We start from the raw sequence: 25,117 nt of genomic DNA, 5'->3' as shown, positions 1-25,117 counted from the left end.
TTTTTTTTTCTCGCATGTGTCGAAGATGTAGTGACTAGCGAGTGATGACCTTGATGGAGAATGTTGATTATTTCGGCCTAGGGCCTGTTAGGTCTTCGAGATGGATATATAAAGACCAAGCAGACCCTCTCCTACATTTATCTTCCTCTCCTCTTTGATCCAAAGGCTTGCAAGGTGGATAAGACTCTCCCAATACCTTCCTTATCTTCTCAAATACTCCCTCCGTTCCTAAATACTTGTCATGGTTTTAGTGAAAAAACCATTTGATTGCAAGGTGGACAAGTATTTAGGAACGGAGAGAGTACAAGGAAACAAAATGTGAACAAATTGGTGTTGACACAGGGATGTTATGGCGAGTTTTTTGCATCATGGTACGGTCATCATAATCACGCAAGATTGTACAAGTTGCCAGCAAACCTTCTAGTCCCGGCACAATGTTTAGCATTTCAGTTGCCAAATTTGCATACAAACTCGATTGAGGTCGTATCAACTAGGCCCACAATCTCCACGTGTTTGGTCGTCAATTCGAGCATATTGTGGAATCTTCAATGTAGTGCCCTAACAGTTTTGCATCTTCGTAACTTCCACAAAATGATCCTAACTTGGCACCAATTTGTGGCAAGTCCATGGAGGTAAAAGCCACGTGGACCTATTAACCCGACAAAACACAAAGGAAAGAAAACAAACACTAAAAGGTACTCCATCCATTCCATATAAAACAACTCATGTAAATTTGTGCACTATAATCAACATGAGCTCTCGTTTCTAGTGTCGATAAACCAAGTTGATTTATGAGTAAATGAGTGTGGACACAGTTATTGGCAGGGAATGAAATCAATGAAAAATGAACTATATAAGAGAACAAATAAAAAAAAGTTGTTTATGTAATGGAGTGAGTAAAAATAGTAGAATAATCCCCGGTAAACCCAAGATACCAGGGTTAAACTTAAAAATTGAATTAAAAATGGACTCTTTAGCGGCAGGGAGCAATAGTTTCCATATCCTCACAGCGGTGCAAGCGTTCCACGACGTTACTGAGTGGGAGGGTGTCCTACCAAGAAAAAAGAGAGTTGATATCCGTACTTTTTCCGTTCCATAATTTTTGTCGAAATATTACATGTATCTAGTCATTTTTAAAAATAGATACAACCATTTTTGGTCAAATTTGAGACGAGAACTATGAAACAATGGGAGCATATATGTTGGTCATAGCTCAAATGACAACCAGATCCCTTTTTTCGGAAAAAATAATAACTAGATCCTACGTAGATAGGACGGACTAAAACCTGAAAAGGTGCCAGCAAAGGGAGAGAGCCATCACATGGACTGGAGAGATGAAAAATGAGCGGGCGAAAAGGATAAATAAAAACAAAGACGTTCTTTCTGGTTGCGGCCAACGATCGAAAACATGTCGATGCTCTCCGGTCTGCTTCATGCCCATGCATCAACATGATTCAACCCACCTTGTTACCGCATAAAATTCATCGTCGAAAGTAAAAACGGCATATTTTCAAATGATATCCAGAAAAATAAAGCCACTTCCGCCTGGCTTCCACTGCCAGCATGGGACCGACGTGTCAGACATGGGGACGGGTGAGGTGAAAAGATCTGCTTCTCGACAAAAGCACAGACTTCAGGCACCCTGCCCCACATGTCAGCGCGCACGACGGCATCAGAAGTTCAGAACCCCGGCACATTGGATCGAGCAGCCGGATTCGGGATCGGAGAAGCAGCCGCAGCGGAAGCGCCAGGAAGGACACGGCGGCCGGAGAAGTAGCGCGCGTCGCCTCGTCATGGGGATCGGCTACGTCGTCGGCGTTCTCGGCGGCGCCCTCCTCGCCCACGCCGCCTACGCCACCATCCAATGTAACGCCGCGCTTCCTCCTCCTTAACCTACCCCCTCACCACCCGCGCTTTGACCGGTCCTGCTTGAGTCCCTCTTCCTCGTGCGGTTTCTGATTTTGTGTCCGACGATCTGAGGGTTTACTGGTTATCGGCGCCGCGCGCTCAGATCCTCGACCGGCCGAGAGCCTGCTTCTCGAGCTCTCTTTTTGTTGCTCATGTCAGGGTCTAGATCTAGGTCAACTCAAAATTTGACTGATGGGTTGATACTGTTCGAGATTTGTGGCTAACTGAGGTCGAATTGGACGATATCTTTGCTGTTGGGTTTCCTGTAACTGCGAGCCATTGGTGGCTAGGTTCTGTGATCTGATTTGTGTGTCTGTGCGTGTCGTTTTTTCAGATCGTGCGGTGCTGAAGATAACGGAAGAGGAGTTCTCGCGGCCTCCAGTGGATGTAAGTGCACTTCCTTCCACTGCTTTTGAAGTGCTATATTTGGTAGCTTGGGCTTGGGGTGATAATTTTTGCGTACGTTGGCTTCTTAATTATGTAGGCGTGACCATGGTTTGTATAGTAATACCAAAGTGCCGACATAATAAAATGTTCAGGCATGATTGTTTGCGAGTTAGGTTATTTGTGCCACAAGAAGCTGTTTGTTAGCTCAATACTTCGGACATGTTATTCCCAGAAAGAAAAAAACAGATTATGTCTCAGTCATCAGGGTGTTGTTGCATTTGCGTAACTTGTGATTTCTGTTGTGCAGGTGATGATGCAGTTGCTCCTGGGATTGGCCTTATGCATGTGGGCAGGTGTCTCTGTTCCAGCAAAGTTTGTTTCGGTGCTCCCACATTCCGAAGAGAATAGGTAACACCATTTGTAGCTCAGTGTTGAGTTTAAGTTGTTTTTTGATGTCGTATCGTGGCTGATAGTTGTAAATTGTATTCGAAGGTTACACAGGATTAGAAAGTCAGGAGTAGATTTCTTTTATCTTTTGTGCTTGGTAAATTGTGGAACAGGAAACTAGAGACAGTCTGTTACAAGATAACCTGCATTGCAGACATCCTCAATAACATGATTTTATCGTAATAAGGGCATAGAGTAACACTGGAAGTGAGATGGGTTACTTGGACGGAGATAGATGCACACAATCGTGCTTGCAATTCTGTGTCGTACGGTACTGCACGCAGGGCCCTAGGCGTGGGCCATTTAATACATGTAGCATGTAGTAGTGATTTGGCAAGAAATAACTATTAATCGATTATCCCCAGGCTTCCATACTTAGCCTAGTTTAGCCATAGCCTTTGCACGATTCTAGATCCGCCACTGACTGCGCTGTGGGAAAAGAAAAGGACAAAAGGGCTGCATTATGCAGAATTTCTGAAACTGCAAAAATCAGGCAAGCATAAATATAAGAGTCACTCATAAATCTGAGTTGTGATCATATCATGCATAGACTCTTGATTCTCAAGTGTTTGAGCACCTTGAATTTGTTGCAGTGACGTTACCTTCTGAAACGTGAATTGAAGAGAAAAGTCTGGTTGCCTTGCATTTTCCTTGGGATATAGGCATATAACAGTGTTAGGGTGGGAATATATTCATGCTGCTGTTGATTTATTAGTATTTTCATTTTGTGAATTTGGTGCAGTGATAGTACCTTCTAGGTTGATGAGTGTAAGAAATACTATGGACCTGTTTTTAAACCTATAATCGGTTGATGTTCGTGCTATGGAAATTAGTTGATTTGCATTGATTTCGACCTTTATGCGTATGATGTCATTTAGGGATGTTTTCTAGCGTCACTTAATCCCTGAAAGTATGTTTATTTGACAGTTACTCTTTTTTCCTTTTTGGGCATTGTGATAGGCTTTTTTTGTCACAAATTACTAATTTTACCATAGTATACCTGGAAGTCACCTGAACTTTGAATTATGTGGATGGTCTATCTGGAATAGGAATCTATCCTTCCCTTTTTTTGCTTCCTAGAATATGACTTTCCTCTCCAATACTTGGCCAATACCCACCAGCCACCTTGCACCCATATTATGTTATCATGGACTGTTGATTGAGCCTGCACTACAGCTTTTCTATCTGTTTTAATCACAGTGATAATACACTGCATAGAGAGGAACCACTTCTATTATACTTGTTTTATGTGCCTAATCCACTGTCTTGCCAATCACAGGATCGTATCGCTCCCAGCAAACATGGATTTCATGATCTTCAACCACCGCGGAAGGGCACTGCCATCAGACGCCGACTTGAAGCTGAAGATATGAACAACTATTCACCGATTTTGAAGATATGAGCGAAAATTCACCGATCCATCCATACTTTTTGTGTCACCCATGCTAAAGCAGGGGAAACCTTACCAGACCACAACTTATCTACTTTTTAACTCTAGAATTTGTAACACCATTCCATATGTTATATGAAGGTTAGCTCTGAGCTTCTGTCCCAGCCTGATGTAATGCAAGTTTTATGTGAATTGTATCAATTCATCATTAATGCATGCATGCACATTATCAGTCTCCATTTTAGCTTTTGATAAAGTTCATCATCATCCATCAGTGCCATGTGTAGCTTGTCTGTTTGATGCATGAAAATTGTTACCAAAATGTGGTAACCGCATGAATAATTTGAATCCTTTGCTTTCGCTACCAATACTTCAATTTTGCTTTTGCCATTGTTCTTTTTTTTTTCCGGTGCCAATCGTATCAGTACCTTGTGTTTGGTTTCTGCCCAGCTATGATGTTATCGAATTTTTTTATGCCAAAATTTGGCCTGTGTTTGGATGGTGTCATGGCAATGACCTGCTAACTTCTACTGCATTTCCCGTACCAATCTGGGTAAAAGAATGAACGACAGGCAAGTAAGACCTTTTTCCAAAAATGTTTGTACCACATTTCCCTTGCCAATCTGGGCAAAAGAATGAACAACACCCAAGCAAGACCTTTTTCCAAAAATATTTGTACTACATAGCATTTGTTTTGGGCAAAAGAATGAACAACAAGCAAGCAAGACCTTTTTTTCCAAAAATATTTGTATAGCAATTGTTTTGGTAACATCAGCTTGGGCATCAATCCAACACAATTACCAAACTTGGCTATAAATTAATCATAAACCAGGCCAAAGAGTTCACCAGCCTGCCAGTTTCGGCACTGCCAAATCATCAGTGTTTTGCAATCAAACAAAACAAAGCAGGTATTACGTGGTGGAAACCAATGTTCCTGATTTGGACGTGATGCTCGGATCCCGACCGTCCACCGGGAATCCGACGGCCGCTACCAGAGAGAATCTGACGGCTTTCCCATCGCAGCGAATGGAGCAAGCAAATTAGCAAACGCTTCCCCCACGTTTAGACTCCGCGTGGCCCACGCCAGCTGGGCCCACTGCGCAGTGTGTCACAGCCTCCTCCCCCAATCTCTCTCTCTCTGCTAGTCTCGACTCCTGTGGCGGCTCCCCCTACAATACAAAGGCGAGGAGAACACGGCGGAAAACGAAACCGGCTCCCCAAACCCCCGCGCCTCCGATGTCGGGCCCGCGACCCGCCGCCACCGCGCCGAACCCTAGCTCCACGTCCCCCTCTCCGCCCCCTCCTCCGCCTCCCCTGACGACGGCGTCCGCGAGGATGGCGGCCAGGGTGCGCGAGGAGGGCGAGGTTTCCTCCGGCGCCGACGACGACGAGGTGAGAACCCACGCGGCCCCGGACCGTCGCTGCTTCTCCGCCCTCTCGGATCTAGTTTGCGCGCGGCGTCCCGCACCTCGGTGGAGTCGTGTCGGACTGCAGCAGTAGTGTCACCTGCTGCTGCTGCGTGGCCGTAGTAGTAGCTTTCCCTTTGACTCGCCTCGCCTAGGGTTTGACCTCTGGATTGAAGTAGCCTGCGGGAGTTCCAACACTGCGATAAGCATCTACGGGTAGGGGTTTGCTGTGAGACAGATGTTTATCTCTGTGCGTGGTTGGTTGTAGTATTATGGATGGGCTGGTTGCCGGTGCGCTGAGATCTAGCAATTGGGGTTTCGTATGAGATAGATGCTGCTCTGCTCATCACGGCCTCATCCATAGGGGTAGGGTTTTGACAAGAGTGTGATGCGACATGATGCACCTCCGCGGTTATGGTTGGAGCTGTCTGCTACTTAATTGAAGCTGTATGGGATAATTGGTACACCTTATCCATTCCGTTGCTATTTGAAAATGCCTCTGCCGTTACGCTGGAACCTGCCTTATGTTCTGGTACTTCATTGAAGCTGTACAGGCATGTAATTGGTGTTAGTTGTGCGTTCTGTCACTAGCGCCGAAGCCTCTGCCGTTACCGCGTAAATCTGCCTTCAGTTCTGTTTACGTAATTGAAGCTGCGTGAGCAATTAAGTGGTGCCAGTTGTGCATTCCGTCGCTATTGCCACGTGGGTGTGGTAGATTTGGGCAGGATGGTACTGTAATTGATGCTGTGGGTCTTATGAAGTTTCTTGGGTATACCTGCACACTAATTGCCTTTTATGTAATGTACTTTGTACCTGTTTTGCAGTTATCACCTTCTCATGTCGTTTTGTGGCTGCCATTTATAGCTTATCTTATTTATTCAATTGTTGTGAGCAGGCCCTGCAATTGAAGCGGACAGCTCTATCCAATGCTGGGAAATATGCGCAGGCTGCTGCTAAAGTGACATCGGCAAGTTTCCCTGTTAAAAGTAAGTTCTGTTACATTTATTTGCACCTGCTTGCATTCTCCTCTTGTGCAATTGTTGTGTTCTTTCATTGTCCTGTTGTTTCCTTTCCTGTAAGGATGTTTTCTTGTACTGTTCTCACTGTCTTGTCTTCTACTTTGATTTACCAGGCGTTAGTAGTTTGAGCCTCTCAAATGTTCTTCCTCAAAAACCAATTGCTCCGAGTTATAGGAAGGCGTTGAGGGGGAATCAAGGACAATTCAAACCTGGCACCAGTCATAATCTTGCTTGGCTGAAGCCTGTCTCAAGTGATAACCTTGTGATAAGTTTCTCTGACGATGATAGTGGAGCCGACTCTGGAGGGTCAAAGCAAGACGGAAGTAAAGGCAGGAAAGCCAGCTCACAAGTTACACATAAAGCAGGGATTAGTTTGCAAACTAGAATTATGAGAGAGGAAGCACACCAACAAAAGACCCGTGCTGCAAGCGTAGGATCCACAAAATGGTCTGCCAATCCACACACACTCAGAAACTCAGGCACAGGTAGGGGCTCAGGTGCCACCTTTTCCAGAAGAGAGCCACCTATTCGTCAAGCTGCTCATCTGAAGTCTTCACAGAAGGATGGGAATGGTGCAGGAGTAAATTCAGCAGATCATAAGTTGGAGAGGTTGCGGCATAAAATTGCTGCTAGAGAAAATGAGTTAAAAGTTCAGAAGAGGCCCGTGTCACCTGGTTTTGTGAAGGATGCAGACATCTCTGATCAGACAAGGCCTCCCTTGGAGAAGATAGGCTTTAAAGCTTCCAACAGTGGTGGATGTGTTCACCTTGATGATGCGATTGGACATGATGACAGATCTGTTAAAAGGGTAAAGCTCACTCAGCAGTTTGCCAACAACCAAGCACACAGTGATTTTCCAACACTGGTACCAACTGGTAGTTCATTGGTAAACAACAATTTACAATCCTTGGAAAGAAGGGATCACATTGAAAATGGAATTACTGTGAATTGTACTGTTAATGATACAGAGCATGCAGTCACAATAGAACCTTCGGATGGTGGAACTGCTGAGAATCTTATGTCATCGAAGAGTCACCACATGGTTATACAGGATGGTGGCAACCATGCCAGAGTTGAATATCATGGCAAGCCTGCAGGGCCACCATTTACTAGCGATCAAGCTGTGATTGAAAATACTAGTTCTTTGGTTCCTGTTACTTCTATCCGAGCAGAGGCCAATGTTGAAAGGTCATCGAATCATATAAAGGACCATGTGTTTTCTAAGTGGGATGGGCGACAATTGCCGCCTGTTGATACTGTGTCAAACGAGAGGTCACAGTTGCAGCCTGGAATGGAGGTTGGTTCAGCATTACTTTCATGCTATACTCTCCTCATTGATGTTTGTCATTATATTTACATACTAAAAGTGTTTTGGTTCCATTTTTAACACTAGTCCCAAAGTCAGACATCAGGAATTTGGCAGACTCCTCATAAAACACCTGAGAAAGGTGGAATTATGGATTCCTCTAATTCAAATTACTACTTCCTCCTTTCCATATTATAACTATGGTTTTTGTCTTACTCCCTCCGTTCCAAAACACAACTTATATAGATTTGTGCACTTGGACCAAGACAGCTCTCCTTTATAGTGTCTGACCACTCATATTGGATTAATAGTAAATGGATGTGAGTAGTTATTGGCCGGGTGCGGATACCAAGAGAAAAATGAGGTGTGTTGTGGAACAATGACAAAAATCTATATGAGTTGTGTTTTGGAATGGAGGGAGTACTAAATTTATAGGAAAAAGTATCAGCATCTATAATGCCAAATAAATATATTATGAAAATATATTTCATGGTTGAGTTTTTCATATAACTTGGTCATACTTTAATAATTTTGTACATATAACTCTGCATAATAAGGTGGAACCCTATTCCTAACCAGTTTTAATTCTTTTATATGCCAGAAAGTCAGGAACATGGTAGGCTGCTTGCCACCTTTTTCCTTACCTAGTAGGTATAACTGAAGTAATAAGTGATATTTATACCATTTATACATCTGGATTTTATTCATAAGAAAAATTGACTAGATATGTACTCCCTCCTTCCCAGTTTATTCGTCGTATAAGAATAATCCCGGATACCAATGATCCAGCTGTGTGCGCGGACTGAGCAAAATCATCATTAATTATGTGGCCCCGCAAGTCACTCCGGTGTGCTGGTTTTGGGTGGTGCGCTCCGCTGCTCAAGCCTTGCCCACTGCATGGCAGTGGATGCATGCATGCAAGTGTGCTTAATGGCCAGAGCTCCATGCGCCAGCCTATTCTCCTCGCGAAAAGCACCGCTTAATGACTATAGCTCGCATGCAGCATTTAAGCAAAGCTAACACGACATTTTTTATGGGAAAAACTACAAAAACTAGTACGACATTTTTTCTGGGATGGAGGGAGTATCTGTTATGCTTATGTGTATAATGCAAATTGTACGAAACATCTTTTCGCTCATTGTCACTTCCACATGAAGATTGGTCGTTTCTCATTGTTTTATTGGACCATACATCTTATCAGTTGATGAAATTTAGTAAATTACTTCTAAAAATGTTTAGAAAAGCTTGGGCTGTCTTCCTTTTTTAAACTTTTTGCCCGCAAGGTTCATGTATTAAACGAAAGTTCAAAATGCTTCGGCTGAATTTGTAGAAGCTTCCATGCTATCACTGAAAATGCATTTGAACAATAATCTACATAAGAGTAACTTGTTAATGTCCCCTCTTATTTTGGCAGAATGCCGATCCCTTGAACCGTAGTGGCCATGTAGGCATAGGAGGTCAGAACACAACACTGCTCTCTCTGCTAGAGGTGGAGGAACTCCAAGAAAGGGAACTGGATGATGCTCAGGAGCATAGGCGGAAATGCGAAGTTGAAGAAAGAGAAGCTCTCAGAGCATACCGCAAAGCACAAAGAGCTTTAATTGAGGCCAATGAGAGATGTGCCATTCTTCGTAGAAAAAGGGAGGTTTGCTCTGCACAAGTCCATGGTTTAATTGCAGGGAATTCTTCTTTGGGACAATGTTTAAATATTCAGAATGCTGAACATGGCCATGTAATGCCATCAGTACTCAACTCTCCGTTTCATGCAGATTGTCAGATGGCTGAGCTTCAGGGTGGTAGGTCTAGCAGTCCTTTCCTGGATGAACCTCCCCCACAGCCAGTAGATAAGCATGAGGCACGCTCACGCTATTGTGATGAGCTTGCAGCCAGCATTGCTGATCCAAAATTTGTGAGTACTGTCCATGATACCCATGATACCAGTACACCTTCACATTACACGGAGGATGATCTTCTGTTCCCCTCTAAGCATCCTAGATCTGAATGCACTTCAAATCCAGAGAATCACATGGAAGAAACTATACATGTATATGCGGAGGAAAACAGACAGGCTTCTACTGATAGTGCGCAGGACTATGAGCTTTTAGAAGCTTCTTTGAGGTCCAGACTGGTGAAAAGATTTGGGGTGAAACCATATCTGAATAACTCTGGAGAAGTCCCTGAAGAACTTGTTGTTGGAAAAACAGTGGAGACTGACCAAGGCAAACAATCTGCACATGTTGGACTTCAGTTACAGGAAGTGGATGAGAATGTTATGACAAATCCTGAAGGTTCACATTTCTAAATTCTCTTAGTCAATCTTGTTCCTATTTCCTATTATGTTATTATTGCCATATGATCTCCAATTAGCAATGACCTACATATGTGTTGATCAATTGTCATCATACTCATTTGTTCTTAAGTCAAACAATAATCAACTACATTTTTGTGCTAACTATGGTAAGGCGCTCAGCCTCTTCAAATGCCCATACGATCTGATTTCTATAAAATGATTTTGCTATTTTTCTTCTTTGTTTTCAACCTCTTAAGAAAGTTGAGTTAGATCTAAGTTCTATATGCTGATGATTTGTTTGTTATGCGCATCTTTCTTATAATACCCACTAAAGTGTGTTTAACACATTTTGTAGTGGCCTGTCTTCGAAAGATGGCATGCTTTCTGCACTGCACACACGCTTCTGCATGATGGATTAATGATCCATACTGTATTGTGTAGGTACAATGGACATGGAGCTTGCAAATGATGGTGCTCATTGTGTTGAAAAGATGTCTGGACTATCTGATTCTAGTAATGCACATTCCGTGGGCAATTGTGGATTTGAGGACAACATTTCCTCTCTTGGAGAATCATTCGTGCCATCAAGTGTGAATTATCTCATTTGTCCTTCTTCAGCTCCACAAAATGCTGCTAGACACATCAAGTGGGTATTTCATGGCTTTCGTAAGGAGGCTTCGGATGATAGAAATGACTTAGTAACCAGTGATATAGCATCTGAAGCAGCAGTAAGGCCATCTGTGATACAAGACCGTGTTGAAGAGAATCTTAGGATGGTCTCAACAGCTCCAAGGGATAAGGACATGGTGCAAAGTGGGATTGACCCCTTCTGGCCCTTCTGCTTCTTTGAGCTACGAGGAAAATGCAACGATGAAGAATGCCAATGGCAGCATGCTGAGAATCATGCTTGGAGAAAGTCAAAGCGCATAAAATGCGCAATGCCATCTGTTTCAGGTTGTTTCATGTGCAACCAATATATCCTGTTAGTTACTCCCTCCGTCCCATATTAAGTGATGAAGTATTACATGTATCTGGGAAAATTTGAGTCACTTAATATGGGACGGAGGGAGTACTTGTTTTTAGCATACATATGTATGCCCGTCATATATATTGTGCTTGGTGAAGGTTCCTCATTAATACCTGGAATTATATGCAGGCCGGAGTCCTTATGACCTATTTCAACATATTCTGCCCGTACCAACATATCGTGTTGGTTCAAATCTTATTAAAGCTGATCTGAACTTGATGCAGTCGGTGTTGGCTAGCAGTATTTGGCAATATTGGCAAAGGGGTTTTTGCGCTTCCTTTCCTTTACCTTTATCAGTTCAGAGAGTTCTTCCATCAGATGCACCATCCTTACAAGCTGGTGATGGTTCGGTTGCAGATTTTGATAGGAACAGACAGCTATCAAATTTTCGAATGCTGGATAGTAGGAAGGTGGGTAGAGTCCATTTGTACCACCATTATCATCACATCAGCGGAAGTGGCCTATATATATCTGCATCTGGTTCTCCACACTGAACTTGTCCTTTAAAGTTTGTTGCGTTGCCTGTTCTCGTGATTCCATGTAGAATATTTCAATTAGCTCTTATTAGTGCTCATTTGATTTATATTGCACCCTTTTCTTGCTATCCCCTGCAAAAAGATTGACAGTTGGAATGCTTTTGGCAGTTATTTCCATAGTGGACACCAGAAAAATTCAACTTGGTATCGATGTTATTTAGTCTTATTACCATGCAATTTTTTCACATTTAATGACACTTTTTTTCATTCGAGTGACATGCTAGTTTCACACTTTCACTACCAGTCCACTGCTCTATGATCTTCTTATATTTTGATTAGTTTTATTTAACTTTTTCTTCTGTAGAATAAGATTGTACAGGGATCTCTTGATGTTGAACTTTTCTTAGAGGCTGCACTTGGTTTATATTGTGGGAAAGTAAACAAACCTGACAGGCTCAAGGTGATCTTTAGATTGCTTACTGCGTAGGGACATGTTACACATTCCATCTAGGATTACATTTCACTATTCAGCCTATCTCTAATTCTAAGCATGCTTGTGCAGGCTCTTTTACTTCTAGCACGCTCCATTGAGGCAGATCCAAGCACTGTTATCCTGTGGGTGTTTTATCTTCATATTTACTATCAAAAGGATGAAGGACTTGGGAAAGATGACATGTTTTCCCATGCGGTAACGCTATTTATCAAATCCTTTGCCATTTCAATTCATGCTGCGATTCAAATTCATCATAGTATGATGCATGAGCTACAAGTTCTTTTTGGTATCTCTTATGGCTAGGTTGTATTTCTTCATTATCTACTGCACAGGGTTCACCTTACGGATGCATATCTATTTTGTCCATCTGAACCCTTTGTTTCTTTGCTATTTAGCATAACCCATTTATTATAGGTAGCTTTTGCCTCTCATACAGAGATATATTTCGGCTGCCGTATTTGTCAGTGACGGTAGATAAGGAATAGCTCGATATGATTGAGGGCAGTTCTTTTTGTTGGCCAGATCAAAATACATGGTCATTAGGAATGATGTCCATATTTAGTGTAAATCCAATCTTTGAATGTTTGCTTTAGTTGTATATCATTGAGTACCTGATGTTATGCGTTTTCCCTTTTAGGTGCAACACAATGTTTACTCCTATGAATTATGGCTTATGTATATTAATAGTAGGTTACGCTTTGATGACCGATTGGATGCTTATAATGATGCTCTGAGCATGCTCTGCCAAATGACAGCTGACACTGGCGAAGAATTGAAAGATAGAAGTGCTTTCATCTTAGATATCTTCTTACAGATGATTTATTTCCTGTGCATGTCTGGAAATGTAGAGAAGGCTATTTCTAAGATTTATGGGATTCTGCCTACTGCAATTTCGGACTGCTCTGGCGACAAGTTGCTTGCGGATGTCATTTCTTGCTTGACAGTGTCAGATAGGTGCATATTTTGGATTTCATGCCTATATGTGTCAATTTATAGGAAGCTGCCAGAGGAAATTTGTGATCAGCTAGAATTTCCGAAAGAATTACCTCGTGTGTTAGTATGGCATCCTGTTGAACTTAGGGTAGATAACAGATGTCAGGTTACAGAGCTATTGAAATATGCTGCTGACAAAATGGCTATAGATATTAACGAGACTGTTAAAAACGGGGACCCGTCTTATCTGACATTGTCACAATTCCTCGCTGTTAACCATGTTAGTTGTCTAGCTGCTCTTGAAGGCTTCCAATCTTCTGTTGATATGCTGATTAAGTATATGAAGGAGTACCCAGCGTGCCCTAATATTCTTCTTATCTCAGCTCGATTATATCAAAAGTATGGTACATGTCCTGGTCTGAAAGGGTTTGACGAGTTGCTCATGGATTGGCCTAAAGAGGTGCAAGGAGTTCAGTATCTGTGGAATCAATATGCCGATCATGCTTTGGCAGATAATATTGAGTTAGCTGAGAAGGTACTGACTCGTTGGTTTGAAGAATGTGGAAAAGACGGCAAGCTCCATTGTAATTCTGCTGTTGGTATGGTAGAAGGCAGTAATGAGGAATCTGAACAACCGTCGTTTGCCTCGACCCAAGAAGTTTCTTCTGGCCCATCTGCATCAGAAGATGAGGTATATTGGCTGTTAAACCTCTCACTGTATAGGATGCTAGAGAGCAATCTACAGGAAGCAGAAGTTGCTGTAGAGAAAGCATTGAAGTTGGCCCAAGGGGAGAGCTATGAGCACTGTTTAAGGGAACACGCCGCAATTCACGCTCTAGAAAGACCATCATCTTGTTCAGACACTCAAACTCGAGCTACACTAAGTCTGATAAGTGGTTATCTTGCAGATCATCGGAACTTACCCAAGAGGGAACTGCTGTCTCGAAGGTTTATCCAGACTGTTAGGAAGCATAAGCTCAGGCAGTTGATAGATGAAACTATAGGTCCAGCATCTGCAGATTCTTCGCTGATAAACTCAGTCCTTGAGGTGTGCTATGGCCCGTCTCTCCTTCCAGGAAGAATAGGTGAAGTAAAATACTTGGTTGATTTTGTTGAATCAGCAATGGAGGCTCTTCCTGCAAACTACCGCCTAGCCCTGGCAGTTGGTTCATTTGTGGTTAAGCATTACACGGGTGCTGACCCTACCTCCATGGGCACCAGGTTCTGGGCAAGCTTGGTTCTGATAAACGCCATCTTTCGTGCTGTACCTGTTGCACCAGAGTCAGCATGGATAAAAGGTGCCGATCTCCTGGAAAAACTGCAGGCGTCAGAGACTGTGAAGCGGTTCCACCAGCAGGCAACATCAGTTTACCCCTTCTCCTTCAAGCTGTGGCATGCTTATTTGACCGTCTGCAAAGCCAGTGGAAGCAACACGGAGAGCATTGTCGAAGCCGCTAGGCAACGAGGCATTGAGCTGAACGCAACGCCTACCTAGTTTGGCCCTTTTGATCTGAAGCCATGGGGTTTGCCAGGTGGAGTTGCAGTTACTGCTTTGTGTAGTGGAAATGACATAGATACATGGAATCGGTGGTGATTACGATGGGCGTGATTCACCAGGTGGAGACTGTAGTTATGTGTTGTTTTTACTGCAGGTGACATAGATACATAGATTCGGTGGTGGCGACGATGGGGTGGTTTTCTTGTTTAGGCAGAGTTTTAGGATCAGGTAGTCGTGGATAGTATACAGCATCTGTTTGTTACCGAGGTGGGCAATTGATGGCGATGGAAACCAGGCATATATGGGTTGCAGGACATGTTTCTTTTTGGCTGACTTTGAGAAAGATGTTGGAGGCAGACTTCTGTGTCTGTTTCAGTTTTAGTCTTAGTTCCCTTGATACAGTGTATGAAATGCATGACTATTGTTTTAATCACCATCGTCAGGTATGAATGTGAATTTGTGTTCACCGTTTCCGTGTGCTTTTGGTTCGCCATTCCCGTGTATTGCATGTTTGTGGTAACATCATCGTGACCAGTGATTCAGACTTTATCAGGGAAGAATAATTCGTAGTACATTACCACATCATTTTGACTTCCTTTTTTTTAGCATCCAAAAAGTAACGAACCAGATGTTTTTCTTCCTTGAATCTTCCACATATCTATCTCACTCGGTTTTTATGCATAAAAAACCCAGAAAAGCTGCAGTCCACTTAGCTCTGCCACTGAATTAAGCAAACGCAAGGTGTATGAACACATTGAGTACACATGCAGCCACACGGCTCACACGTCGATCTTTCTCTAAAAATATAGCCACTCATACACTGCCATGCATGGTCTCATCACTAACTTTGATGCATGGTCTCATCACTAACTTTGATCAACAACAATGCTAAGATAAATAATATGCCAACAATCTTCCATTTCTCTAAGCATATTGCCGGTCCCTTGGTCGCTGGCCAATGTGGCTTTGGACCCCGGAAAGAACCTTTCAGCGAAATAAAAACTCCAAAAGACGAAGAGAAATGAGCGTGAGGAATCAGTAGCTTTGGAGCTTGCTAGCAGTGGAGGCAATCATGATCAAGAACCATCCTGGACGCTGATCTTCCGTTTGCTTGATCATTGTGGCAAGTGAAATGAAAGATCAGCACCAAAGCGTTCGATTAGTTATTTGATGATTCTTACCGTCGATTGATTAATTAATCAATCAACTACTCTGCAGGCCAAGGATTAATTTGTTAATTTAAGGGAACGTGCGTCAAATTTTCGGCCGGGAAAAAGCTTCGCGCGGTAGCAATAGCATTTCCTGGAACGAACGACGATCTTAACTTTGGTTTATATACATTTCGGAGAGTTAGTTAGCACCGACAGAGTCGAGCTCCATTAATCCCCTTGGGTTCAGGAGATGGAACACCGGACTCTGCTGCTTCCACTGGCTGTCGTCGTCACCACACTGCTGGTCTCGACAACATGGCAGCAGCTGGCGTCTGCGGCAGAGTGCCAGCGGCGGTGCGGCGGGGTGGACATCCCGTACCCTTTCGGCATCGGGCGCGGCTGCTTCCTGGAGTCCCCCGACATGGCCTTCTCCCTCACCTGCAACCTCACCGCCGGCGATGGCAACACGAGCACGAGGCGGCCCTTCAGCGGCGCGCTGGAGCTGCTGGACGTGAGACTTGGGCGCGGCCAGGTGCGCGTCCGGAACCGCATCAGCTCCTGGTGCGGCCACAACGGCACGCCATCCATGGCCAGCGGCGGCTCGCAGCTTCTCCCCTCCTCCTTCCGCGTCTCCGACGCCGCCAACCGTTTCACCGTCATCGGCTGCGACGCGCTCGCCTACGTCGGCGCCGACGCCGACAATGGCGTAATCGGCATGTACAGCGTGGGGTGCCGGTCCATGTGCCCGAGCGCGGCGCGGCTGGCCAACGGGTCGTCCTGCTCCGGCATGGGGTGCTGCCAGGCGGCGGTCCCGCCGGGGCTCAGCCGGTACCAGGTCTGGTTCGAGGACGAGCTCAACAGCAGCAGCTCCGGCCGCGGCGCCATGAGCCGGCCGTGCAGCTACGCCGTGCTGGTCGAAGCGGCGGCGTTCGAGTTCCGGACCACGTACGTGACCACGGGCGAGTTCATGGAGGCCACCGGCGGCCAGGTGCCGCTGGTGCTCGACTGGGTCGCCGGGAACCAGACTTGCCTGGAGGCGAAGACTCAGGCGGCAGGGTACAAGTGCTTGAGTGGCAACAGCGAGTGCGTCGACTCCAGGAACGGGCCGGGGTACCTCTGCAACTGCTCCGCCGGGTACCAAGGCAACCCTTACGTCCTCAACGGCTGCCAAGGTCTCTTCCTCTTCCCTTAATCGTCCTCTTGCCGTCCAATTCATTGCAAACTTTGACTCCGAGCTTGACGATTTGCTAGCTTCTGCTACTGCAGATATTGACGAGTGCGAGCAAACGGGAGCCGCATACCCATGCTCTGCTCCAGACACCTGCAGCAACACCGCCGGAGGATTCAGATGCCTGTGCCCGGCAGGCCATTCGGGCAACGCCTACACGGGGCCATGCGAGCAGAAGCGATCCGAGCGCCCATGGCAAGCCGCGATCGGCGTCAGCGTGGGCGTGGTGGTGCTGGCGGTGGGCATGTCGTGCACCTACGCGGCGCAGGAGAAGCGGCGGCTGGCGGCCATCAAGGCCCGCCACTTCCGGCAGCACGGCGGCCTGCTGCTCTTCGAGGAGATGAAGAACAAGGGCAACAACGGGATGGTCTCATCTTCCTCCTTCACGCTCTTCACGAGGGAGGAGCTAAGGGAGGCCACGGGGGGATTCGACGAGCGGCACGTGCTGGGCAGGGGCGGCAACGGCACCGTGTACCGCGGTACGCTCCGGGACGGCACCGCCGTGGCCATCAAGCGGTGCCGAGCCGCCGCGGACGGCATTGACGACGACGATGGCGGGCGGCGGCAGAGGGAGTTCGGCAAGGAGACGCTGATCCTGTCCCAGATCAACCACAAGAACATCGTCAAGCTCTACGGCTGCTGCCTCGAGGTGGAGGTGCCCATGCTCGTCTACCAGTTCATCCCCAACGGCACGCTCTACCACCTCCTCCACGGCGGCAGCGACAACAATGGCGAATCCGCGGCGGTGCCGTTCGCGGTGCGGCTGAGGATCGCGCACGAGACGGCGGAGGCGCTGGCGTACCTGCACTCGATGGCGTCGCCGCCCGTCATCCACGGCGACGTCAAGTCCCCCAACATCCTCCTCGACGGAGCGTACGCCGCCAAGGTGTCCGACTTCGGGGCGGCCACGCTGGCGCCGCCGACGGACGAGGCGCACCTGGTGACCTTCGTGCAGGGCACCTGCGGGTACCTGGACCCGGAGTACATGCAGACTTGCCGGCTCACGGAGAAGAGCGACGTGTACAGCTTCGGCGTCGTGCTCCTGGAGCTGCTCACCTCCCGGAAGGCGCTCAACCTCGCCGCCCCCGACGACGAGAGGAGCCTCGCGGCGAGCTTCCTGTCGGCGGCCAGGGATGGCAGGCTTGATGGATTGCTGGATGCGAGGGTCAAGGGCGAGGTGGAGGCCGAGGTGCTCGAGATGGTGGCCGGGATCGCCAAGATGTGTCTGGAGATGTCTGGCGAGAGGCGGCCCTCCATGCGAGTGGTCGCTGAGGAGCTTGACAGGATCAGGAAGATGTCGTCATCGGCGTTGCAGCGTTCGTGCTTGGATGAAGCTCAAGCACACTCTGTTTTGGATGGGATCAGTGATAGGTGAGAGTGAAATTACCTACTGCTTGATTGATCTGGACTTTGGAGGCGATGGAGTTGGAGATGAATTCTTGATCAGATCACCAAACTCGTATCGCTCGGTTTGAGATCGTAAACAAAAAGGCAGGTGGTACAGGTTTGACAAATAGCGCAACATATAGTGATACTGACATAAAACCCTTCCTTTTTGTATGAACATGTGTTCAATTGTATAAATGCACATTTCCATTGTGTTCAAGTGACGTGATGTATGTTGTGTAAGCACAATTCATGATTTCAGGTCGATGAACCACGTATCGATGTAATACAAGATTTTGAGAGGAAACGCATCTGAATACGCATTCAAAGCCGGAAGGCGTATTAATCTCAACGCAAAAGGATTGTGTCTCTGCTCCGCAGGACATGGATGAACGAGCTAGCTAGGAGTCGTCGCGGCGGCGGCCGATGGAGAGCGCGCGGACGAAGCAGGCGGATGCGCCGACGGAGAGCGCGGCGAAGGCCGGCGGCACGATCAGGTCGGCGCAGGTCCTGCCGGCCATCCTCGCAGGCACGCACAGGTGATCCCCGCCGCCGTCCAGCGGCACGCGCACCGCCCCGGCAGCGCACCCGCCGCCGCCGCCGCCGGAGAGCGCCCAGACGAACGCGGCCTCCGGCGCGAAGGACGCCACGGACACGGCCAGCGCCAGCGCGCCCGCCCACGCCGCCGCCTGCCGCGCCACGGGGCCGAAGAAGAAGAAGCACCGTGACCAGCGACGGCCGTCCCCTGCCTCAAGCAGAGCCCCCACCAGCGGATGCATGGATCGATCGATCGAGTGCGGATCGAGTTTCGAGGCGCGCAACCTCGATAATTAATTAAGCTAGCGTTCTAAGTATACGTGTAGAGAGAGGGGGGTGATGGAGCGGAGAGGTGGAGCGGGAGAGGTGAAGTTGGTGGTCGTGGGGATGAAGAAGAAGAAGAAGAAGAAGAAGAAGAAGGGAGTTGGTGAGCGAAGGAGGGAAAACAGAAGGGAGACCTCTGGTATTCGTAAACCGGCACTGTTGAAACTTGTGGTGCGGTTCAAGTCAAGGACTTGGAGCGCGCGACGTCTTTGGGTCAAAACTCAAAACAGGCAGCATATCCATGATTCCACTGCTACGTGCTCCCTCTCAAGCCAGGACATAACCACCAACAAGTACAGTAAAAAATTTGGTCAGGACGTACTTTGACTGATACTAGTACAATACATAATGACGACAAAAAACCCCAGGGTTCAAATTTCATCTCGCATGAGCACTTAATTTCTGGCTACTGGTCATGTCAGAGTTTTTCTTTCCCAACTTGTGTGTGGAATTTTCGTTTTAGGCTTGCTATGGTACATTCACCTCCACAAACTTCAAACGGAATTTATAACGCGTGAACGTTCTCTACCCATCCCCTTCCTCCAGCCAGACAATCATGCGATGCTGTCCGTCCCTGTCGCTGCCGTGGGCCGACCCCGCCGCTGCCCGCCGTCCAAGCCCCCACGAGCCCCCTTCCCTGCCGTCGCGCCCCCCGTCCCGCCGCCGCGAGCCGACCCCGCGGCCCCGCGCCTACCGCGCCGCTGCCCCCCGTTCAAGCCGCCGCGCGCCCCCATCTCCGTCGCCGCGCGCCCGTCCCCGCCGCGACCCCTATCCCCGCCATTGCGGGACCCGTTGGGATCCCGTGCCTCCGTCACCGGTCGCTGGAGGTCTCCCTGCGGGAGCACAAGGTGCTTCCATGTGAGCCGCCGTCTCACGCCGCCCCGACGCCGCCGCACGCCGCCCCTGCTGTCTTGTGCGGCACCAAAGCCACCGTGTGCCGCCCAGACCGCCGCGCAGCCCACTGCCCCTGCTGCTCATGCCGCTTCGACCGCCGCTCCATACCCTTGCTATCTCGCCGCCCCGGCCCGCCGTCTCAAGCAGCATGTGGTGGTGGGTGTTAAAGTTTGACGGAAATAACGGTTTTGTGTTCGTAGGAGGTGTCAATTGTGTTAATTAGAGGATGTCAACTTGCGCTCGAGGGGCTGGTAATTATTAGAGGATGTCAATTTGCGCTTGAGGGAGGTGGCAATTTGTATTAATTAGGAATGACAATTTGTATTTTTGTAGGGGGTGACATTTGTATTTCTTAGTGGTGGCAATTTGTGTTGGACTGGAGATAGAGTTTTTGTGACGTTGTTTTCAATGGAGGTGGTAGCTCAATTTGAAAGGATGATATGCAGGATGTGTCGTGAGAGTTAGGTTCTGACCAAAACGAGGTAGACATGGTTATTTATGTTCATTATGGATGATATTGTGTTCATTAGGGTGGCAATTTTGCAATTGGTAGATTTCTGACCGATTTTTTTTTGACATGGTTATTTGTGTTGATTAAGGTTGACAATTTGTATTACTTTAGGGGTGGCAATTTTCAGGCGGTAGATTTTTTTTTTGCATGGTTATTTGTATTCATTAGGGATGACAAATTGTATTCATTAGGGGTGGCAATATTTGCGAGTGGTAGATTTTTGACCGGTTTTTTGACATGGTTATTTGTGTTCATTAATGGTGGAAATTTGTATTAAGGTTCATTAGTGGTGGTTTGGCAAAAGATGACACCGGCCCCGCCGTACACCGCCATCGCCCCGCCGACTCCGGCGACGTCGAAGACAGGCGTCACCACACTCTTGGTGAAGACATGCATCATTAGAAATAGTTATTTCTCAATCAACGTTAACAACCATCCGATTAATATTTTCTCATCATTTGTACTTGTATAAATATTGCACGAATCTCAGTGATTGGATCAGACGATTGTTAGCATTGACTTAGAAATAATTATTTATCGGTCGTCTTAGAAATAGTAAAACTAGATATTTTTCCCATCACACTTAATATAATCTGTTCTTATTAAAAAAACTGCATACTTGATTTTAAGATGGAGCAAGTTTAGGTAAACTAACATGGCGGGGTGGGGGAGGGGTCAAAACTGTAGTCAAACCGTTTTTTACTGAAATGCTAAAATTTCAAGACTCGTCAAAATTTCACTGAAATTTCGTAAAAAGAAAAAATCAGTTGAAGTAACGATTGGGCGGGAGCTGCGGGATGGGGACTGTGCGGGGGGAGAGAGCGAGTGAGAGAGTGCTAGGGCTTTTTTGAAGGGTGACGGGGTTCTCCAAAAAAAGAAATTGAGTTGAAGTGACTTAGCATCGCAAGGGGGCTGCGCGGTGAACTATCGCTTGGCCCAGACACGTGATTTCGAAATCATTTTCCTGTCAGGCCCGCGTTCGACCAACAGGAAAGTATATTCCTATGCGTTATATGTGGGAAACCGACATGAAAATATATATATTCTTGGGGGTTCATGCATAACTCAAAGGAGAAGAAATTAAAAATGAAAGATTACATTTTTTTCTATAAAGACCATGTAAGATATTATTTCATATATGTTACTAAATCACACCAATTCTTGCTAGTACATTCATTCATAAATTTTGGAATAATATTTTGGTAATTATTTTATACACTACTTCCATTAAATAGTTTCGAAAATCAAAAACACATTATTTTGTCCAAATGGTATCAAATAAAAATTACATTTAGAACCTTTTATGCGATTTGTATGTTACAATATAGAGCAAAATCTTATTATATCCAGCGATGAAAAATATGCCGAGAGTTATTGCATATAAGAAATGAACTCTAAGTTTGAGTTACCTTGAACCACTGAAGGCAACATATGATCATATCACACATTTAATGTGATATTTTGATTCCAAACTTGTTAGGGTCTAACATAAGTCCTTGCTCAGGCTCGCCTAATTTGGAGCTCATTTGGTAAGTCAAAGGTTTCAAAAAGATTTTCAATTCCTATTCCTGTCGGTCGCCAACCCACGGGAAAATATATATTCCCATCGGCCATAGAAAAAACTGACAGGAATAGAAGGTTTCCCTGTCAGCCCTACAAAAACCGACAGGAGGAGCTATTCCTGTCGGTGTACACTTGCCTGACAGGAATATGTGTACATTCCCTTGTTTGGTATTCTAAACTGACACATTTTCATGTGTGGTTATATCCGCCCGACAGGAATATCTTGTGTTCTTCTATGTGCCTTGCAATTCCTCACAGGGAATACTTATATTCCTGTGCTGGCTGCGGGCCTGACAGGGCTATATCAGTTTGTGGTAGTGAGTGATAATATATTCTAATTTCAGGACTGGAGTTCACATTGTATTCACAGGCCTTCCCGTTGTTTGTACATGATATATATTCAAATTTATAAATAAACGATATGCTTGCTTCTATCAGAACATGTGCTAGGACAAATAGCCAAATTTATAAATAAACCCTAACTACTCAACCAACCATTTTCACCACAGCACATGTGTCAACTGAACTTGTGTATTTGAGACCACACATACCATGTGTATAATATTTCAGTTCTCCAATACTCCCTCTATCTCTTGTTAGTTCGACATTTAGTTCTGTTCAGACAAAGAATGGTATTGTACATGAAGATTCATAAAGATTTTGCAAGCCAGCAGGATAAACATGCATGCCAAAGTCGAACTGACGGTGTAGTTGTATTAAAGAGAAAACGAATTTTCAGATTGTTCTTCAATGGTCGATATTTTTCATACTCCCAAACTTTGAAAGTCTTAAATATATAAATGGAGTCCTCTCTAATATTTGGAATAAACATCGTCACCATTTGTTTCCTACAGAAGCATGTATTGCATTGCCATATGTAGTAAGAATACATATATTGGTCAAATTTAAATATAGAAAGTAAATTGGTATAGAAAGTAAATTGATAACAATATAAAATGAGAATAATTTAGGCCTATGCTGATTTGATTAGTGACTTTTTTTTCCACCACTTCATATTAAGTGAAATTTTGATTTAGCACATCTGTAGTTACATATTGGTTCAAGATGAACTCTTCTTGAAGGCTTGGAATTTCATTAGCGACTTGATGACATATGTATAGTCGATCTTGTACATATCCTCTAATTAACATGTCTTGCAAACATATGTATAGTCAACCTTGTACCCAAAGAATACTTACGTTTACCTTGTGCTTCAACCCTTCAACTCCATGATCATACCCAGATTTCGGTTGGGTATTTCCTCAAACACCTTGTTTGCAATAATTTTTATAGGAGTTCAGCTGTGATCAACGCCAATGTGGAAGATAACGCCGTGGATCTGTAGCTTGAGGACCATACATAGTATAACCTCTACAATGCCACAGTCTCCGCATGTGTCAGGTGATAGAGGTGGAACCGTGGAAGAACTGGACTCTGGACGGCAGTGCGTCGTCGTGTCATCAGAGTAGAGGCGTAGAGCTTGGCGGCAGTAGCAAGGATATTCCATGCAAGGTCGTCATTGTCAAAGTGTAGAACAACCCCAACACCATGTAACCGATCGATTGAAACACCAAGGAAGGGGATCACGATGGAGCAATCAGCAGCAACGATTAGCACCTGGGTAGGGGAAGCAGATCAGGAGGCGATCACGTCAGGGAGAGGGTGATGGAGTCATGGAGAAGAGGGAGGCGTCAAGAGGCAAGAGCCGCGTTAGCAGGAGGGTTTCACGAAGGAGATGGAGCTGGGCATCACGCCATGGTGGCGGCTTGGAGTCGAAGGGCGTGGTAAAAGGCGACCTAAGCGGCCCTAGCTTGGCACGAGGGGGCGAAGGTTTCCCAGAGCATCTCCAACGGATGATGTAAAATAGGGCACTGAAAAATTAGGATAAGACATCACTTTTGCAGTTTTTCGTGTCCTAAAATAGGAAAGCCATTCCAGATGATGTAAAATAGGACACTGACAAAAATCAAGATGATGTAAAATAGAACGCCACACAATTTGTTTTCTTCTCACATTTGCAAACATATGCAACAAATAACATGAGTATCATGGCACATAAATCTAAATACACCAATCACAAATAGTACCGAATAGTTCATTACAACTCACAAATAGTTCAAGTAGCACACCAATGAGCATACGAAGACAAAGTTCATCACATACAACAACATAAGAGACAAAGTTCATCACATACAACAACATAAATCTAGTGGCTTTGTTGGCCAAACCAAGACCACCACTCTTCCATGAGATCTTTTTGAAGTTTGACATGTTGATCCTCATCTCGGATCTCTTCATAGGTTTCTAGAAATTTGGCCGCTCGATCTTCATTTTTTTGAACACGCACGAAACGACCCATCAACTCATAGTAGCTATAGTCCAAATTTTGCCCACGCTCGTCCTCAACGATCATGTTATGCATGATCACACAAGCGGTCATGATTAACCAAAGAATCTCTTGGTCCCAAAACCGAGCCGGTCCTCTCACAATAGCAAATTGGGCTTGCAAAATCCCAAAAGCTCTTCGGCGCAATTCCTCCTTTGCTCAAAGAAACGATCATATTTCTTCACACTCTTGGCAATGTGTGCAAACAACTTGGTGCCCATCCTAAACCGGCGGCGGAAGTACCTCTCCGGATAAATGGGGTTCTCCACGAAGTACCTCCGCATCAACCGGTTGTGCGCATCAATCCTCTCCCTCCACAGCTTCTCATGGCCGAAGACGGAGCCACCGTGCTTGGGCCGCTTATTCTTGTGCACGGCCAAGATTATAGCAATATCCTCCTCTTCGCACATGTCAAATTCGTCATCAATTGACGAATCATCGAACAAGCCTCTCATCTTTCTGTCGAACACCTTGTGGGCGAGGCGGTGGACTTCAGCAGAGGAGGACGGCAGAGGAGGACTGAGCGGGGAGCTCGTCGGCGTCAGGCTTGTGGGCGA

General features: G+C 45.8%; 4 protein-coding genes across 4 annotated transcripts; 3 read left to right on the top strand and 1 right to left on the bottom strand.

Annotated features, from left to right (window-relative positions):
• The first annotated feature begins 1,646 nt into the window (after positions 1-1,646).
• LOC100834861 (membrane magnesium transporter) lies at positions 1,647-4,376 on the top strand. The gene is made up of 4 exons (XM_003578996.4): positions 1,647-1,866; positions 2,243-2,295; positions 2,603-2,703; positions 4,022-4,376. The coding sequence occupies exons 1-4, from the start codon at positions 1,794-1,796 to the stop codon at positions 4,113-4,115; spliced, it is 321 nt and encodes a 106-aa protein (XP_003579044.1). The 5' UTR covers positions 1,647-1,793; the 3' UTR covers positions 4,116-4,376.
• Positions 4,377-5,285: 909 nt separating this feature from the next.
• Positions 5,286-15,046, top strand: LOC100832819. Its single transcript, XM_014902847.2, has 9 exons — positions 5,286-5,524; positions 6,434-6,524; positions 6,671-7,854; positions 9,278-10,151; positions 10,595-11,107; positions 11,310-11,590; positions 12,021-12,116; positions 12,219-12,344; positions 12,787-15,046. The coding sequence occupies exons 1-9, from the start codon at positions 5,369-5,371 to the stop codon at positions 14,575-14,577; spliced, it is 5,112 nt and encodes a 1,703-aa protein (XP_014758333.1). The 5' UTR covers positions 5,286-5,368; the 3' UTR covers positions 14,578-15,046.
• A 130-nt stretch (positions 15,047-15,176) lies between these two features.
• Positions 15,177-18,656, top strand: LOC106866656 (wall-associated receptor kinase 2). Its single transcript, XM_014902250.2, has 2 exons — positions 15,177-16,903; positions 16,998-18,656. The coding sequence occupies exons 1-2, from the start codon at positions 15,982-15,984 to the stop codon at positions 18,332-18,334; spliced, it is 2,259 nt and encodes a 752-aa protein (XP_014757736.1). The 5' UTR covers positions 15,177-15,981; the 3' UTR covers positions 18,335-18,656.
• LOC100846558 lies at positions 18,649-19,858 on the bottom strand. Its single transcript, XM_003579240.3, has one exon. It carries the CDS (start codon positions 19,122-19,124, stop codon positions 18,747-18,749), a length of 378 nt encoding a protein of 125 aa, XP_003579288.1. The 5' UTR covers positions 19,125-19,858; the 3' UTR covers positions 18,649-18,746.
• Between the last annotated feature and the right edge of the window lie 5,259 nt (positions 19,859-25,117).

The sequence above is a fragment of the Brachypodium distachyon genome, chromosome 4 (assembly GCF_000005505.3).
Source record: "Brachypodium distachyon strain Bd21 chromosome 4, Brachypodium_distachyon_v3.0, whole genome shotgun sequence".
Classification (NCBI taxonomy): Eukaryota; Viridiplantae; Streptophyta; class Magnoliopsida; order Poales; family Poaceae; genus Brachypodium; species Brachypodium distachyon.
This window is presented reverse-complemented; position numbering and strand designations above follow the sequence as displayed.